Below are 14398 nucleotides of genomic sequence, written 5' to 3' on the forward strand. Positions count from 1 at the left end.
ATTTGTGAAGTTGTGCTTATCACCAGATTTATACAGTGGAATAACCTTTGCTATTTTCATATTCATGGGGAACTGCCCAAGTCAAAACGACATGTTAAAAATATGGGTTAATGGTTTGCATATCCCCTCAATTACCCATTTAACAGTTGTCATAGTGATGCCATCACTATCACTAGATGTTTTGTTATCACATTTATTCACTATCTCTATAATTTCCTTTTCAACTATGGGCTTCAAAAACATAGAACTCATGTTCCTTTCGATTGTATTATTATTTATAGGGACGGCTGTATCATCTATACAAATGCTTCTTGCTAAACCAGGACCAACATTCACAAAAAACCTGTTAAACTTATCGACTGCATCCTCCATTTTGTTGACCTGTGTATCATTATCCATAAAGTATTGGGGGTAATTACTCTTACTGGAGCTGTTTCTAATCAATTTATTTAATATACTCCAAGTACCTCTCATGTTATTTTTATTATCCTCTAATACTTTAGAGTAATATTGTTTCTTACATCTCCTCAAAATCTCAATTAATTTGTTCTTATACGACTTATATTTTTCTTCCGCCTTCTTTGATCTGCCCTGTATGAATTCCTTATATAACACATTCTTCTTTTTACATGCATTCTGTAATCCCTTACTCATCCACGGTTTCCGACTGTAATTACTTTTGTCTTTATACTGCTTACGAGGACAGTTCCTGTCATAAACTTTCTTAAATATATATTAAAAATTGCTCATATTCTTTATCTAAGTCTTCCTCTCTGTAAACTGATTCCCAGTTTTGCCCCATAAAATCCTCTTTTAGCCTCCTTACAGCATGTTCATTCATCACCCTCCTATAGAAAAGATTTGTTTTTGGCCTCTCTTTTCTATACTGGCCCTCATAAACCACAAATACTTGTAGATGATCACTAATATCATTTATAAGTAATCCACTTGCCTCATTCCGTACGTGGGTCATACTTGTTGTTGGTTTCTGCTAATTGTTAGTCCCAACGCTCATCTGCCCTCGCAGATATCAATATACCTGCGTGTTTCTTCATACAGCTGACGGTCCAGCGACCCCTTCATACTTTCCTTGTCTCGGCATACTGGTCCTCGGCGTGCTGGTCATGGGTCCTGGATTCTGGTTCCGAGGACGGGTCACTAGTCGGTCATACCGCAGGAACGCGATGTCTCCCCTCGCCCTGGCCTCCCTTAACCTCGGCATCAACTCCCTTCTTCTCTAATAGCAATTATATTAAAAGAATGTGTCAGACTACTAAGATAATGTTTTATACTCTGAAAGTTTGCGTATAAACTTCTGCTATTAAAGTGAATTAGTGATGATTTGTTCTCAGTCTTGACATTGCTGTTAAACTGCTCATCCGTGTAATACTTGCAGTTATTTTCAGAGTTCTTAAAAAAGTTTTTTTTAGGGTCAAAGCCATCGTCCGGTTCATGATGATGAATTTCAGTGTCTCCATACGTGTTCAGTTCCAGATCCAGTCCCTCAAAAACTATTAACTTCTGTAACAAATCACTTGCCTCATATCGTCCATGGGTCATGCTTGTTGTTATTGGTTCCAGAGCTCATCTGCCATCGCAGATATCAATATACCTGCATGTTTCACACCGCTGAGGGTCCAGCGGCCCCTTCATACTCTCCTTGTCTCGGCGAGCTGGTCATGGGTCGAGGATTCTGGTTCCGAGGTCGGGTCACTAATTTGTCGTATCGCAGAAACACGATTTCTCCTCTCACCCTAGCCGCTCTTAACATCAGCATCAACTCTCTTCTTCTCTTCCTCACAGACTCGGGGTAATCTTCGTTGATGTAAATATTAGTTCCCTTAAGCTTCTTTTCTTGCTGCAGAATGTTTGTCTTATCTTTCTCCTTCATCAACTTGACCAACACCGCTCTCGGTCCACAATCAGAAAGTTTCCCGACTCTGTAAACCCGTTCCATCTCTATTTCTTCATGAATTTGCAGTTTGTCCATTAAAATCTCCTTCACCTTCCGTTCTGCTTTCGTCCAGCTTTCTCCAGCTGTCTCCTTGATTCCCTCGAAGATCATGTTTTTTCGCTTGGACTGTGCTTCCAATTGCTCCATTTTATACGTTATAGTTATTAGACTCTCACAAGTTTTGTAGACGTCATGCCTAGTTTCCTTGACATGTATTTCCTGCTCACCCACGGCTGCTTTAATCGCATCCACATCTCGCTGGGTAAACTGCAAACTCATTTTTATCTCCTGTATTTCTTTGGTCATGTCGTCGAGCCTTGGAAGCTTTCTTGCTGTTGGCACAATTGTGCGGTGTACATCAGCTTCTGCTGATTCAACATCTCAGCTACTGGCGCCGCTGAAATAGAATCCCCTTCCCCCTCAACATCCTCGTTCGCTCCTGGTTTATTAGCTCTTTTCCCTCTTGGAGGCATTTTAATAGTTGTAGAATTTGTTCAAAGACTTGAAAATGTAGAAGATGTGAAAAATCATAGAAGGAGCAGTAAAGATGTTTACATATGTTAAAGATTGTAACACATGTAAATCACAAAATGATTATTCTATTTAAAGTTAGGGCAAAAAACAATACCAAAAACAAAGTGTAAACCAAAATGTGGATTTGGAGAATTGTTGCGCCCTTAGTCAGAATGGAGCTTATTTACGTGCAGCCCTCAATCTGTCCCATGGGCTGCTGGGCCTGAAAAGAACAAGTGTTTTCCTCTTTTTGTGTTTGAGACAAAGACAGGCAGACTGATATCCATTCCTCTCCTACCAGGAAGTTAATCTGACTTGTGTCCTGGTAGGTGTGAGGTGGTGATTCCCCATAATGTTTTTCTCACATTTATCAGTGGTGTCATATTTATGGTCACAAGGTGTTTATGGGAAACACAGGAGAGTGGGGAGGTACTAGAGGAAAGGCTGAGTTATTTTCCAACCTTTTTTCCACAGGCCTCAAGCCAGTTCACCAGCGGAAAAAGATGTGCTCGATATGCTCATTTTACCTCCTCCTGACCTGTATGCTGACTTTGCAGTGGAGTAATTATCAGAAAACAAGGTAAGGATGAATCACCTGGCCTCTCTCTCTCCACTGCTCTTCAGTGTGTGCTTCACATACTGACATGTTTGTTTTTATGTTTGTAACAGTCCAACAAAAAGGCAGAAGAATCAGGACGTCTGTGGTGTTATTCTTCACACTGTGACCCACAGCAGTGACCTGATACTGTGACAGTTACTTCATCCTCCTGACTATTATCTTACATGCAAGATGACTGCATTTATGGATCAGTATAATGATTTACAAAAGGAGCAGGAAATGGGGATTTCACGACAAGAAACCGGAAAATCTTTCTGTGCCGTTTGTTTTCTGAAGCACTCAGCGTGAAACCAGTGAGGGACATCTCGGCCAGTGGCCCTGAGCGACTTGTAGACCCAGATGAACTGCCGATCCCAGGAAAAGACCTACAAACTGTTGCAGGCATGCAAGTTTTCTAGGTACTGTGACCCTGGAGACTCTTGTAGGAAAAATTACAATTGTCAATGGAAATACCAGAAAGCCAAATCTATTTAAAGTAGTTGGAATAACGGGAGGACAACGGCAAAATATAGTGGTTTTCTCAGAACAGAGTATTTTTCAGGTCAAGACACCATGTTGAGGAAACAGAGACACAGAACTTGAACATGCTCTCAGTAGCCAGTAGTCTTTCTTACACCAGGTTGTTCCTCAGGATCAAATATTAAATCGACAGTCCAGGGCTGTTCAAAGAACCCAACAAGTTATCAATGTGAGTATTTATCTTAGTTTACATACAGCAGTTTCATAGCTCAGATGAAATTAGCATTCTACACTCTTATTACCAGTTTACAGTGTTGGCAGCAAAGGTGTAAATAACAGATAAAAAAATCTTATGAAAACTTTAGAGATTTTTAGGTCAGCAGCAATAATTAGAAACCCCTAGGAGTTATCAGTTTTTATTAATGGCCCTCTCCACATGTACATCTGTAGGACTCCAGTAGACAATGTTTATAAGACCTTCAACATTTATCTGATAGTGGTCAGTGTTTCCACCCAGATGTTTGTCTTAATGTGCTTTTTCTGTACACTAGTATCTTTTTCTATAATTTTATTTACTCTCATGTGATTACAGAAGTGCATGTGTAATTACTTGTCATAGTATTTAAATCCTGAATTAGCCCATTAGCTTAATTAAAAATGATCTATAATTATGTACTAATAAACAACAACATGGAGCATAATCTAAAAACATATACAACAATTCTGACAGCACCAGTTGGTGTGTTCTGATCCTAAAGCTTTGCCTTCTTTGCTTTTTATGGAGCTGCTATCTGGCATGTGTCCCTTTTATGTGCCTCTCGTTTTCTAAAGCTTTCCCTCAAGCTGATGAATAAGTATTACACAGAGACAATAAAGCAGTGATGCTAACCTGAGGTCATGTTCATGTAAAATACTGTTGACAGCTTTATCTGGTAGGTATGTGTCAGACCTCCAACTTCACTTCAGGACAAAATCATTTTCCTTTTTATCATTTGTTTATTGTTTTTCCAATAAATACTTGTCAAAGTGCAAATCATAACAGCAATATCATGCAGTGCATAATGAGAGAAATCCAAACCTCAATCAGACAGACAGGGAGAGACAGCTGAAATGCACTCACTTTCTCTCTCACACACAAACACACGTCTTTCTGTAGCTGCGAGGACATTATACATTCCCTAGCCCCAAACTGTACACATCCCAGTTGAATGTCTAACCCCAACATCTAACCTTCTTAACCCTCAAAGCCCTTTGAAGTTGGAAGAACTGGCCAAAATGTCCTCATAGTGGTACAAATCAAATTTCAGCACACAACTACAGAAAGACATGTTTACACACACACACACACACACACACACACACACCCTTCTTCACTTTCTTTCACAGTAACTGATGTGCACCCACACACGTCACCACGACATACACTGGTGTGTTTAAGGTTACACTTAACGTGGGCAAACAGAGCACAGCTTTGCTGTTGAAAATACTCACTTTGGTACAACACACAGTCTGCTCCTGTTTAGGCCCTCTGGCATGTGTTTGCAGCTCTAAACACAGATTAGAGTTTACATGACTAACATGCCACTAGTAATTGCATGCTGTTGTAATAGTACAGTACTACATTGACAGTAAATACTGAGGGTATCAGGAGTTTTGAAATCTGACTAATGATTTCTCCAAGTTGGTGCGCTTCTATGATCAAGAATTTTGTAGTGTTGTCATGAGCAGCAGTATTAGGAATGAATGCACAATGGTCAGATGTGATCCTGATGTGACCAAAGTAGCTCACTATACAGAGGATGAGTCATTTATACACAGCAATACATTGTAATATAGAAGACTGACTGAGGAACATGGAATAGTGTTCACAAAGGTGTGTGCACAGTTGTCTTGCAGTAGGGAGCAGTGTTTCTCCCAGACATCAACATATGGTGTATGTGCAGGCATAGACTGGAAAGACGACGTACACGACAAACCAACAGGAGACATATAATAAAGGGTTTCAACAGAGAGAAAAAAATAACGTGGCCTTCACTGTTTCAACCAAAGGTCTTCCTGGTGCTCTCATAAGGCAAACATCTGAGACCTTTGAGACAGTGCAGAGTAACAAACTAGAACCTCAGTTTGCATTATTACAGTAGGTCCAACACAGCACTCCTGGATTAATATTCACAGTCTAGACTACTGTGTGGCTAAGAGTCACATCACCAATTTGAATAAGATATGATATGAGGTAATCATGAAAATATACAGAAAGAATATCTACACAGCCCAAAAATCTGTGAAATAATTTAGACTAATGAATAATTAAAACTCAACCCATTAATATGAGATGTTGTCATTTTTCTTATTTCATAGTATGAACAAAGAAATCGGATGCCAGTTTAATTACCTCATTAACCTCAATCACATACCTCCAGTCTGTTAAAATAACAATGCTGTAAATTCATAAGAGTGAGCTGAGGTTAATTATTACAAAATGTATTACTTTATTTGTATGCAGGGTTGTTTTTACTGTATTTATTCATTATGACGTTTGTCTCTTAATGAATTGTTTACAGCATTTATTAGATATGGTTTCATAGTTGACACCAGTCTAAAGTAGAGTACATACTACCTGTCTATCCTCTGTTTTACTGCAAACAAATGCAACATTCCCTCTATCAACACAACACCAACCAAGAAAACAAACCCAGACACGAAGACAGAGAGGAGGATTCATCTGAGCAGCACCAACTTTCGCTCAACTTTCAGTCAGAAAAAAACTCTGAAAGCAATGACACAGATACAAGCCAGCTATAGTACGATCTGACTGGACAATGCAGGACGTATAAAAGTACAATGTGGTGTTTGTCAAATGACACAGGGCGAGACAGATCAGGTACAGTAAAGTCAATGCATCTGCACAAAGTGTGTGATGCAATAAACTGCACATCTGCAAACTGCAGGCTTCGGCAAATGAGCTTTTAAAGTGCAGACTGAACAGGCAGCAACAGCCTCACATAAGATACATGCACAGACAGCCCTGCCAACAGCTACAATACACCGCATACTGTTTCCACCCTCATCACTCTCTTCTCTGATTCCGACTTGGCTGATCTCACAGGCAGTCACACCGCTGCACAGATCCTCCTGACAAACCAGCATGAAGTCGGTAAGAGCACATCTCTAGTACACACACTGGCTCATCCAAACACTCTCCATGTATGTATGTATGCACAGAATTACTGTGTTGCATTCTTTAAGGCAACCGGAGAAAGGTCTCTGTGGCTTATACCGTCCTGCAGTAGGTAGATACACACCATCTCACATGAAGTTGTCATCATCTTTTCCTCGTCACCTCATCATCTATCCATACATAGTATGGCCACAGGTCTAGTTAACTGTATTTATTCATTACTGCTCAATGGATTACTAGCAATTTATCAAGTAAAACTACATTTGTTGAAGATTTGGTTGCTTTTAACGCAAGTCTAAATGATCACAGGACAATTTTTTTCTTCTTTTGGTCAAAGAAAATCCAGGAGCTCACAACAGGCACAAGGCTGTATTTACTGATCTGACATTTGCCATGTTCTCACACTTTAAAGGCTTAAGGCAATGATAAAAAATGATTAATGAAAAGTTATTAACTACAGGCTTAAAACTGTGGCACTCTTCATTACAAACAGGCCATGGCGGCTTCTGTCATTTTTCAGTTTTACTGCATATGTGAGTGACTGCCATGTCCATCCTCCTGATCTCACAGGCCCACTGGCTTTTTTAATTACATCCTGTGCATGCATGGCTGAACACTATATTAGCAGCTGCTCAACCTGTCATTTAAGTACTCAATTCACATGTAAAGGGGACTACGTGTGTGTGTGTGTTGCATATTTAAGACAGCTACTGGATGTATAAAATGATGGCTAAGTAGGGAAAAAGAACAGTGCCTCTGAAATACATTGAGATAAACTGTTGCTATTCAAAAAAACTCAGGTAAAAAGGTGGTTGTGAAAATTCATGTGAGATAGTGTGCGTCTGTGCTTCAGCACTAAACGTAGCACAGTCAATACCATTATCATTCTATCCAGCGCTCTCTCTAGGTTCATTAAACATCTACAATCTATTCAAAACAAGGTTAAAACTATGCTGATGCAGTGCTTAAATAATATAACTACAGTGTCTAAAAACTCTCTCAAAAATAAATATGGATTTTATATTTAAGTAATAATAATCTTCTTTATGATGTATAAAGTCTAACATTTGTCTACCTTTGTCATCCTTTTCAGCTATGTAATATAAATATAATATACATGGATAACAAAAGCTGTTTCTTTACAAAACCTAAAATAACATTTCACATGTGGTGACTTTCCCTCAGACACAGACTTCGTGTCAATTTTAACCACCAGTGTCCTATTCAAATTAAAAAGCAAGAAACAAAACTGAGCCCCAATCAGTGCCTGAGACCAACTCAGCAGGATGTCCTGACATCACGTCTTACAGTGGGTCATGACATTTCAGTAGCTGTTAACAGACTGAAAGTGGGAGGAGTGACAGTGAACTTGACCTTCGCTGACTCCGACATGACTGTAAACTGTGACCTCTTGCCTCTTACTTTGAAGGGCTCCAGTAATTCACAAAGTCCAGTCTCAAGACCAGTTTTCAGAAGCTGTAGCCCAATATTTAAAATACCAAGACTGGCCCAAGGACTGTGTCAAAATAAGGAAAAAAAAAAAAAAGCTCTTGTTCCTCTTTCTCCCTCCTTCATCTGAGGTGAACACCACACATTTACATTCACCCTTCCAGTCTTATACAAAACGAGCAGAGATGAGAGGAGACAGAAAGAGGAAGTCAGTCCATACATCTTACATCCCAGATCTGCAATTGGCTTAAAAACCCCACTGACATCCATTTTACAGAGAGGGTACATTATTGACAGGCCTCAGCGTGCAAGTGTGGTGATCAGACTGGCACACATTTCAAAGAAGTCCATGATGTGTGATCCCTGACGGGGGCTAAGAGAGGCTAGAGGGGAACTACCTGACAGGAATCCTGGGAGAGAAGAGCTAAGCTGGGGCAGATCGATGCCAGGGCTCGCCGAGTCGATGCTGAGTCTGGGTCTGTACAGACCGGCTGCGGAGCCCGACCTCTGAGGAGTGGACGAACCAGATTTAAAGCCCACTGCCTCAATGATATCATCTGGAGGTAAAAGAGGAACAACAGCATCAGCATTCAACAAAGTAGTACTGGTAGTTTTAGTTAGTTAAATGTTTTATCAAGTTAATGTCTTCATACATGCAAGAAAGACAAGTTCTGATTTTTTTCTAACTTCACATTGTTTACTATTTATACTGTAAATGTGCAGATATTGAAAACATTTTTATACAGTCAGTTTTAATTTTAGCACAAACAGCATCAAAATTAATGTAATGTTTATAGAAATTGAAAGATTTTAAATTTCACTTTCATATTTCGAGTCTACTACATCCTTGCTCATGACTGAGGGATTGTACTTGGGCAGAGCTAAATGACAACATGCTGATGTTTGGCAGGTATATCCACTCACCAGCCACTTTAATAGTCACACCTGTACGTACTTCACAACTGTATGCACTTCAATGCAACACTTCCACCTTAAAATCTGTTTATGAAGCTCAGAGTGTTTCAGTTTTTGATGAAATTGTCATAAATGTATAAATGCAATTCATAAACACAGATATTAAGGCAGGAATGTTGCACTGAAGTGCATACAATTGTATAGGTGTACCTAAAATTGTGGCCGGGCAGTGTATTTTGCCACGTTAACCATTTTAAATAAGTGTCATGCCAACCTTCTCTAATTTCCACTACACACACAGTACAGCTGAGGCTGATGGAATATTGTTAGTTTTGCAGATATTCGATGATCAAAAAATAATGATGCTTTCCTGATAAAAAATTAGACCAAAGTCATTGTAAATCTTTGTTGGAAACATGGATTCTGTACCAGATTTTATGGTATCCCATCAAATCATTTGAGATATTTGATTAAAAACCACAAATGTCATTTACATGGTCATGCTAATAAAGAGTTAATCAAATGTATCCTCTGAGGATCATAAATATTTCTACACCAATCTATTTAAAAATGGCTAAAATATTTCAGGCTGACAGACACCTCCACTAACGTCCACGAGCTAATCCACAACGCATACACAGCCAAGCATAAAAATTGGATTTATTACTGTTTGTGTTATTACCAACTTTGCACCTGCAAAAAGGCAAAGCCCGACATGACTTACAATAAAATTTAGTTTTTGAAATTTGCATTTCAGCTAAGTGCAGCGCTCTATCGATTATACACTGGGATTTAAAACCCAGATGATATTTGTCTATGATGATCATTTTGTCTCTCACTAACCATCAATGCTCTTGAAATCGAGGAGGTAGGATCTGCTGTCCACCTGGTAGAGCTGCAGGCTCATTTTCACCAGATTGCCCGTCACTGGATTTTTTCTCCGCACTCGCAGATGGTATGGGTTCACCACCTACAACATGAAATAACAGTCACGTTTATACTGTATGTAAATGGATGTGTGTACACATGCAAGTATAAGACATATCCAACTACCTTCCAATCAAAGTTGAGTTGTCTCATAGCCCTGTACACCTCAGCCATGATATCATAGGGTCTGCTCTGACTCCTGATACCGAGGTGCCACTTAGATTTCTTCACTGCCAGAGGTTTAGGCCGGGTGGTGTTGAGAGCATCCAGAGGACAACGAGACTTGGGGCTGTCAGCCAGGAGTGGAGGCATCCTCTCTGGGTGTGCTTTGACTCCAGGGGGCAGTGGCATGCCTTCCTCTATGAAGGAGCCCTGCGGAGGACTGGAGGCCAAGTAGAACTCGCTGGCCTGGGTCATGATGCGCCGGTTGTCAATAATAAGGTGATAGGCTACAGCTAGCTGATCCTGGATGGATAGGAAGGGGAGTCAACTGAACACTAAGGAGATAACTTATTGAAGCTAAGACAGACCTTAAGTTAACAATGCTAATCACAGCCTAACGAACAACAAATTAACAAAAAACAAATTAAGCTCAATCACAGGGTATAACACATTCGCACAGTGTGTCATACAGTTACATTTTTTGCAGTATCAACAGTGGTTTGTTTGCAGGGCAGTTGTGGTAACATGACCAGCCGTATCCACAACAGTGTACAAGGCCAGCAGTAACTGAAGCCACATTCCAATGTCGGAACATAACAAGCGGTACACCCTGTGCTTCCCATAACCATTACCAGGGATGACCTCACCATCTGATGGAGTCCATTCTGTTTTGCTTTTCCACCATATTTTTCCCCATGTCAATCACTGTTTAGATGAGGGTGGGGCTGCACTTCTCTCTCTCTCTCTCTCTCTCTCTCTCTCACACACACTCTCACACACTCTCTCTCACACACACACACACACACACACACAGCTGAGGAGAGGACACGAGTGTCTCATTTGCTTGTAATGCTAACAGAGTTGAATACACTGACATTTAACCAATCACGGGTGACAACTCCGCCAACACCCACCACCTCCCTCTGCAAGTACCTGGAACTGGACTTTAGTACTACCTTCTGATGGGTGCCAAATTTTAGCTCCTGGAATGCACCTGCAAATCAGGCGGAGGGCAGTTGAAACAGAGGCAGAACGTGGTATGAGCCTTACATGGTACATCATGTTTTGTTAGGTTCCTATTGTGGAAAAACCCTTAATGAGGCTCTGAATGTGTACCTGTGGATCTCCACTGTAGAGGCTGGACACAACCTCGGACTCGGTGCATTCAAACTTTTCACACACTTCTCTGACGGCCTCCTCATCCAGGACTGTGGAATCATATGAAGGGTCTTCAGGGAACAGGTAGTCTGGCAGGTCCTGCTTAAACCACTCATGTTCTCTGGCAGAGGACAGGACCGTCAGTCAACACAAAACACAACTACAGTCAAGTTATCAGATTTAACTATGATACCAAAGCCAACGCTGATTTTAATTTTAAAATGTCACACTATGATGTGACATCGAACCTGCTGTGACGTCAAACTGCTGTCAAACACAGCAGTCTGTGTACACTCCAGATGGGGGAGCTTTAAAGCTACAGGGCTAGAAAGAGAGAATCACTTCTGAGTATACTTAAACTTCAGATTACCTCTCATAAATTTAACACATTCTCTCTTTTGTATTGCATTTTTTCTCTCTCTTTAAAGATAAATGTTGAATTAAGATACAAAAAGAAAAGAACACCATTCATCTGTCACTGTTGATGAGCTGTAGGCAATGGTGTATTAATGGTAGTGAATAAAACTTTGAAAACTTTGACTGCAGCACAGAACATCCATTAATACCAATGTAACACAAAGTTTAAAAAAGGCAATAAAAAAAAACAGGGCAGATAAGGAGGACTCTGTCTGGGCCACTGCAGCCAACAGAGCTGGGTCAATACCTGATGTCTTTGATGGTGGCTCTCTTCAGAGGGTCCACCTGCATCATGAGCATCAGCAGTGAGGCCACAGAGCGGGTCAGGTACTCTGGGATGTAGAAGACTCCTCCTCTGATCTTCTTAAACAGCGTGGGGACATGCTCATCATCAAAGGGCAGACTGCCGCACAGCAGGGCATACAGGATCACACCGCAGCTCCAGATGTCTACCTCTGGACCTGCATAGAGCCTGACAGAGCAATGAGGACGGATGTGATAGGTTGCAAACAAAAATACCCATTTTTATGGCTCTATATTGTTTATTAAGTACTGCTCCTCCAATGAGGAATCCATAACTGGTGTTTATATAATTAATGAGTGCTTCACAACACAATGACTTTTATTCATATAAAAGACCTTCCATAGTTTTCATTAACTGCTTACAAACCGTTTAGTAACGCTAAACAGGTCTGTTACAAATGGTCTAACTACTGTATGTATGTGTATTTGCAAGGCAGGGAAGAAGACAACTCCAAGCTATTAGGCATGTAAACAATGCATATTTTAATACTTTGAAACTTATCTTTGCAAATATATTTATATATCTCAAGGGTACACAGTGCATTTCGGTGAGTAACAGTGACTATAAACGCACTTTGCTTGTTTACATGAAAATTCCACTGGGCACCTTTAAAGGTTTCTGTCAGCTGGGGTTTCAGTCAATGAGCTAACTGTTTTGTTCCCAAATCCATATAATAAATGATGATTAAGTGAAATTAATAACCAAACAATTAACCACTTAACAGAAACATTCTTTAGCTCCATTTCCTGTTTTTCCCTGTCCACAACTCATTGTAAACAGAATGTCTTTAGGTGTCAGATCTCTGTCTAACCAAAACATTAAAAGACCTTTATTCATTATTTTATAGACGAACAATTAATTGATTAAAGAAAGATGGTCAGATTAATCAATAATGAAAGTGGCCTTTGCAGCCTAAATCACATACACACCTTCCTGAGATGACCTCTGGCGCAGCATAATTGGGTGAGCCACAGCTTGTTCGTAGGAACTCCCCATCTGACATCATGTTTGACAGACCTGTGGGCCAATCACAAGGCAAGTACACTTCAACACCCTTGCGTTGTTACTCTCACAGCAACACAGACTAATGGAACAATCCAATATTATCATATTATTGCCACTGATCCTTTGAAACACCAGGGTAAACTGAACATGGTCCATCACAGGGAGGTTAAGAGTTGCACACTGTGGACACCGCTGATAACTTTATCCTCCTTTACCCACCAAGACTCCAAGCTCTGAATACAAAGCTTGTCTAATTGGATGAGCTTCTCCCTGCCTGCCAGGACATCAGCCAAATGCTAAACACCAGACACCCCATGTGCTGAACTTCCCTTCATCTTTTATTCATTCCCTTAACACTCCCTCTCTTTGCTCATGGGTGTCTGTTGCTCTCAGCCAAAATACTTCTCCTGCTGCACAACCCTAACACTCCCCCACAATTCCTTCCCTATCAGATGACACTGGGCCTCAAGGCTTCCTGCCAGACTTGACATGAGACCTGGCCGATGCTAGGGGACCTCTCTCTGCCCTACACACCCTGCTGCACACAAGGGTTTTTCATGGGTTTTTGGAAATACTGTACTTCTCTTTTTCATGGTATATTTGATCAGACGCTACAACTGATAAGAAATTCAATTAATAAGGTTAGCAGGTGCATGATGGTGATTTCACACCTCTCTGCAGCCTCCATTTGGCTCTAATCAGAACGTCCAGTTACTTGTTAACTTAGGTCTAATCAGCTCTGAGACAAACTGTCTTCTTCTGTTTCTTAGTCCTCCATGAAGACATGAGCATATTCTATTATGCTTTCTCACTCTTATTAAAATTCCCCAACAATTCTCAGTTTCTGTCAAGCCAATCCTTCTCCCCCTCCCTCTTGCTATAGTGGTGTTCTTAGGGGATCCTACCAAAGTCGGCAATCTTGGCATTTTTGTTTGCATCCAGCAGGACATTCTCAGGTTTAAGATCTCTGTGGACCACCATGTGCCTGTGGCAATAGTCTACGGCTGAGATAATCTGCTGGAAGAGACGGCGAGCCTCTGTGTCCTCCACCTGAAAGACACAATATGAACAAACTAACTATACTGTGGCTTTAGTGGGGAGATCTTTGATATGCAGAACTCAAGCCTATGACACATGTAGAAAGAGCAGTAAATAAAGACACTCCATATAGACAGGAGGCTGAAGCCTATGCTTTGAACGCATCCACATAAAATCCTTGTTTATTTGTGCTTTAGAATATAATCATCGTTAAAGAATCAAAATTTTATTTCTCTGATTCACTGCTTTGTTTTGCTAACGCTACTCCCTCTCTTCATTCATACACGTACTCATTCAGTC

The 14398-nt window shown here is 40.5% G+C and overlaps 2 protein-coding genes across 8 annotated transcripts in view; one reads left to right on the forward strand and one right to left on the reverse strand.

Annotated features, from left to right (window-relative positions):
• LOC109962061 (pollen-specific leucine-rich repeat extensin-like protein 1) overlaps positions 1 to 4418 on the forward strand; it is a 15724-nt gene extending 11306 nt beyond the window's left edge. For both annotated transcript variants that reach the window (XM_020603425.1, XM_020603426.1), the window contains exons 19-20: positions 2942 to 3047; positions 3137 to 4418. In XM_020603425.1, the coding sequence (XP_020459081.1) occupies positions 2942 to 3032 (91 nt within the window). In that variant the 3' untranslated portion in view covers positions 3033 to 3047; positions 3137 to 4418. The remainder of the gene's footprint in view (positions 1 to 2941; positions 3048 to 3136) is intronic.
• Positions 4419 to 4553: 135 nt separating this feature from the next.
• prkaa2 (protein kinase, AMP-activated, alpha 2 catalytic subunit) overlaps positions 4554 to 14398 on the reverse strand; it is a 13801-nt gene continuing 3956 nt past the window's right edge. For 3 of the 6 annotated variants that reach the window (XM_020603431.1, XM_020603432.1, XM_020603430.1), the window contains exons 4-10: positions 13966 to 14110; positions 12985 to 13072; positions 11999 to 12223; positions 11293 to 11455; positions 10141 to 10479; positions 9931 to 10057; positions 4557 to 8729 (exon numbers count right to left, since the gene is read on the reverse strand). In XM_020603431.1, the coding sequence (XP_020459087.1) occupies positions 8473 to 8729; positions 9931 to 10057; positions 10141 to 10479; positions 11293 to 11455; positions 11999 to 12223; positions 12985 to 13072; positions 13966 to 14110 (1344 nt within the window). In that variant the 3' untranslated portion in view covers positions 4557 to 8472. Of the gene's footprint in view, positions 8730 to 9930; positions 10058 to 10140; positions 10480 to 11292; positions 11456 to 11998; positions 12224 to 12984; positions 13073 to 13965; positions 14111 to 14398 lie in introns of all 6 variants that reach the window. The other 3 variants (XM_020603429.1, XM_020603428.1, XM_020603427.1) reach the window with 2 other exon arrangements.

This window comes from Monopterus albus, unplaced genomic scaffold (assembly GCF_001952655.1).
Source record: "Monopterus albus unplaced genomic scaffold, M_albus_1.0 scaffold61.1, whole genome shotgun sequence".
In the NCBI taxonomy this organism is placed as follows: Eukaryota; Metazoa; Chordata; class Actinopteri; order Synbranchiformes; family Synbranchidae; genus Monopterus; species Monopterus albus.